At 43.7% G+C, this 3,736-nt stretch overlaps 1 protein-coding gene across 1 annotated transcript; it reads left to right on the top strand.

Moving 5' to 3' along the window:
• The first annotated feature begins 2,005 nt into the window (after positions 1-2,005).
• Positions 2,006-2,368, top strand: LOC102827879 (keratin-associated protein 12-1-like). The gene has a single exon (XM_006876792.1). It carries the CDS (start codon positions 2,006-2,008, stop codon positions 2,366-2,368), a length of 363 nt encoding a protein of 120 aa, XP_006876854.1.
• Positions 2,369-3,736: the final 1,368 nt, after the last annotated feature.

A 3,736-nucleotide genomic window follows, 5' to 3' on the forward strand; every position in this document is an offset into this window, starting at 1 on the left:
GTATTACCTTTAGCAAAACTTTACTCACTTGAGATATCAAAGAGCTTGTCCGATGATTTCCGCATTCTGTTGGGTCACCTCTCTTTGGAATGGGAACTTGGAGAAGGATATCATGCTTGGTAAAGTGGAATGTCAATGCAGAAAAGAAAGTCCTCTAAGGAAATAGATTGACACAGTAGCAACAATAGGCTCAAACATAGCAACTATTGTGAGATGGAGCAGGACCAGGCAATGTTTGGTTCATAGAGTCACTATGAGTTGGAACTGACTCAATGGCACCCAACCTCAACAGTGTCTATTATTTTCTTGTGACTCTTGAATTTTCTTCTAGAGTCAATTACTCTTTGATTCCCTGAACTTGTGCAGGCTTGTTTTTACATTTGGTTAGGATGGATCTGTGACATGTCCAATATGTTCCTTAAGCTCCATAACTTGGTAGAATTCAACTGTAAATTGTGTGTAGATCTTCTAGATGATTTTAGGTGTTGCCTGGACACTCTAGAATAAGTCTTTCTCTAACATGTGGTCCCAACTTCTAAGGTGCACATTGTATGGGATCTCAAAGAATGTAACTGGAATGCTCTTAACTTAGTAGCTTCTCTTTGATTAGCCCACAGTGGTCTTGCTCTGAACTTGTACAGTCCCATTCTTTCCCATACATTCACAGGGGGAACCTCATATAAACTCATGGGACCTGCTTTATGCATAGCTCGCTCCTTTCTGATGGCCTCCTCCTCTGATATCTTTCTCTTCTGCAGACAGAACTGTTGCATTCCTCTCAGGTTCTGGCTCACTGAACTGCATTTGGAAAGTTGGCCCCAGATCTAGAGTTAGGTGAATGTGAAGTTAACCTTGTGAGGTTTTGCTTCTTTCTGGAGCAGCAGTGTTATATTGCTTGTTGATCACTGTGTGAAAGCATAAGCTAGAGAATTCTTTTTCAATTGTATAGTTGGTTAGAGGGCTTCTCTGGTACCAGTCATTTGATCAATGACGGCATATGTTATTTGGTTCTCCATACCGAACACTAGTCTCTCCTGCTATGGTTCCCCAGTGGATGGGTTGACCTCACATTTATCCTGGTGCTCCACACACCTTCTTGTTCACATGGTTATCCCAATACTAGTTCTTAGGACTGATAGAGTCATGCCTCCTTTGAGGATGTCCTACTTGATATTGTCTTGATGATCTTGATTCTTTAGCTAGGAGGCAGACTATAGACAAGTATATAACAAAAGAATTTGTACATGACCAGCACCCTTCAGTCTTCACTTATTCTGTGGATAAATGGTCCTGGTTTGATGCTGTAGGATAATACTACACTGACAGCATCAAGGTAGGTGTTTCAAATCTGCTAACTACTCCTCAGAAGCCTTATACAGGGTCACTATAAGTTGGAACCAACTCAGTGGCATTTAACAACAACAATCCTCTCATATTTATCTCTCAACTCTCCCACTTCAGCTCTCAATTCTGGAAAACTCAAGGTCCACTTAACCATCCTTGATTCTTTTTCATCTATGTAGGCCCTTTCTGGAAATGTCAATGTACTACAGGAAAAAAAAATCTGGATATCCATATTTTTGGAATGACATACAAGAAGCATTGGTGGAATGTTAAGGAGTGAGGTAGACTCCAAACAGAGCCAGTAGATGCATGGGCAGATTTTCAAGTAAAACAAGAATATGAACTAGATGCAATTAGTCATGATGATAATACCCAAACAGAAAAATCCACAACAGAGAAATAATTTTCTGGGAGTCAGTCCAGAGAAACAAAAACAAGGAAAACAATAGTTGTACTTCTGTGTTGTCTGGATGCCTTCATGCCAGGGCTGTAAAAGACGACCATCAGAAGTAGCTGGCAGACATGCTCCCGCCTCCTCTCTGAAACCTCCTTTAGCCACACACCCACCATGTGCCACACCTGCTGCTCCTCGGGTTGCCAGTCAGACAGCTGCTCACCCCTGTGCTGTGTCCCCACCACCAGCTGCTCACCCTTGTGCTCTATGAGTTCCAGCTGCAGCCCAGCGTCCTCCTGTGTGACCCTGCTGTGCCAGCCCATGTCCAGCCAGTCACCTTGTGGGGCTGCCAGCTGCTCTTCTGGTGGCTCCCAGTGTCTGTGCTGCCCCTCTTCCTGCAGCTTGGCTTGCTGTGTGCCTAGCTCCTGCCAGGCAGCCAGCTGTGTACCTGTGAGCTGCAAGCCCACTGTGTGTGTGCCCATGAGCTGCAAGCCCACTGTGTGCATGCCCATGAGCTTCAAGCCAGTCCTGTGCATGGCCCCTAGCTGCCAGTCTTCTTCCTGCTGTCAACCCTCTTGCTCCACCCTTGTCTGCACACCTGTCACCTGTGGCACCCCTGCCTGCTGCTGAAACATGACTCTAAATGAAGCATTTCCACTGCAAATGGTCCAGTCCTATAACTTCTTGAAACAAATTGCAGTGGTCCTCCAGATGGTATGCATTGGGTCATTGGAAAGCATAGTCATTGAACTCCAGAACAATCAAGAGAGAATGTGGCAGAATCCTCTGGATCCCTCACTGATCATCATCTCAAGGAAGTCCTGACTCCCAAAACCCTTCTCTGACTCCATACTCCAATAAGCTGTGCTTGTGCTTTCCCCACCAAGCTCTGTGTTTCTTGTTTTTCTTTTTAATTTTCATGTTTTTGTATCTCTATTCTTGTTATGAAGATATTTTAAGGTGAATTCCCTCTTCAGCTATTCCCATTTGCACTGGCTCATGGGAAGATAGACAGTCTATTCACTACCTCTCCAGACTCCATGGACTTAGGTGCCCTCAGCTATGTTTCCTTTTCCTTTTTTTTTTTTAAACCATAGTTTAGTCTATTTTTTTTTTTCTTTCTTTGTTTTTGTTCCTGTCTTCGTGGCCAGCAATCACTGCAACTGATGTCAAAATGCCTTATAACATTGAGGATGGATCTTTCTTGTCCTATAGCATTGAGGGAGCCCTGGTGTGGCACTGTTGGTTAATGCACTGGACTGCAAAGTCCACTTGAATAGGGAAGTCTATGGTTCAAGCTCACAAGCTGTTCTTTGGAAACCCTATACAGGGCTCCTCTGCAGGGACAGTGCCTCCACATCTGCACTGATCCATCTGACTCTCACCTGGATGCCATTAATGGGGAAATGGGGATCAGTGGAGTCAGCACTCCTTGTCATGAATTCCTGCTTATATGATCCCAGTAAGTAATTAAAGACTTGACTGTTACTTTTATCCTAGCAAGGTTGTATCATCTGCATATCACAGGTTGTTAATGAGTCTTCCTCCAATCCTGATGCCACGTTTTTCTTCATAGAACCCAGCTTCTCGTATTATTTGCTCAGCATACAGGTTGAATAAGTATGGTGAAAGAACACAACCTTGTCGCACATCTTCCCCAATTTTAAAACATTCAGTGTTCCCATGCTCTGTTCGAACAACTAACTGCTTCTTGGTCTGGGTACAGATTTCTCAGAAGTACAATTAAGTGTTCTGGAATACTCATACTTCTCAATGTTGCCCATAGCTTGTCATGATCCACACAATCGAAAGCCTTTGCGTAGTCAACAAAGCACAGGTAAACATCCTTCTGATATTCTCTGCTTTCAGCCAAGATCCATCGGACATCAGCAATGATATCTCTCATTCCACGGCCTCTTCTGAATCCAGCTTGAACCTCTGGAAGTTCTCTGTCAATGTATGATTGTAGCCGTTTCTGTATTACCTTTAGCAAAACTT

This window comes from Chrysochloris asiatica, unplaced genomic scaffold (genome assembly GCF_000296735.1).
Source record: "Chrysochloris asiatica unplaced genomic scaffold, ChrAsi1.0 scaffold00415, whole genome shotgun sequence".
Classification (NCBI taxonomy): domain Eukaryota; kingdom Metazoa; phylum Chordata; class Mammalia; order Afrosoricida; family Chrysochloridae; genus Chrysochloris; species Chrysochloris asiatica.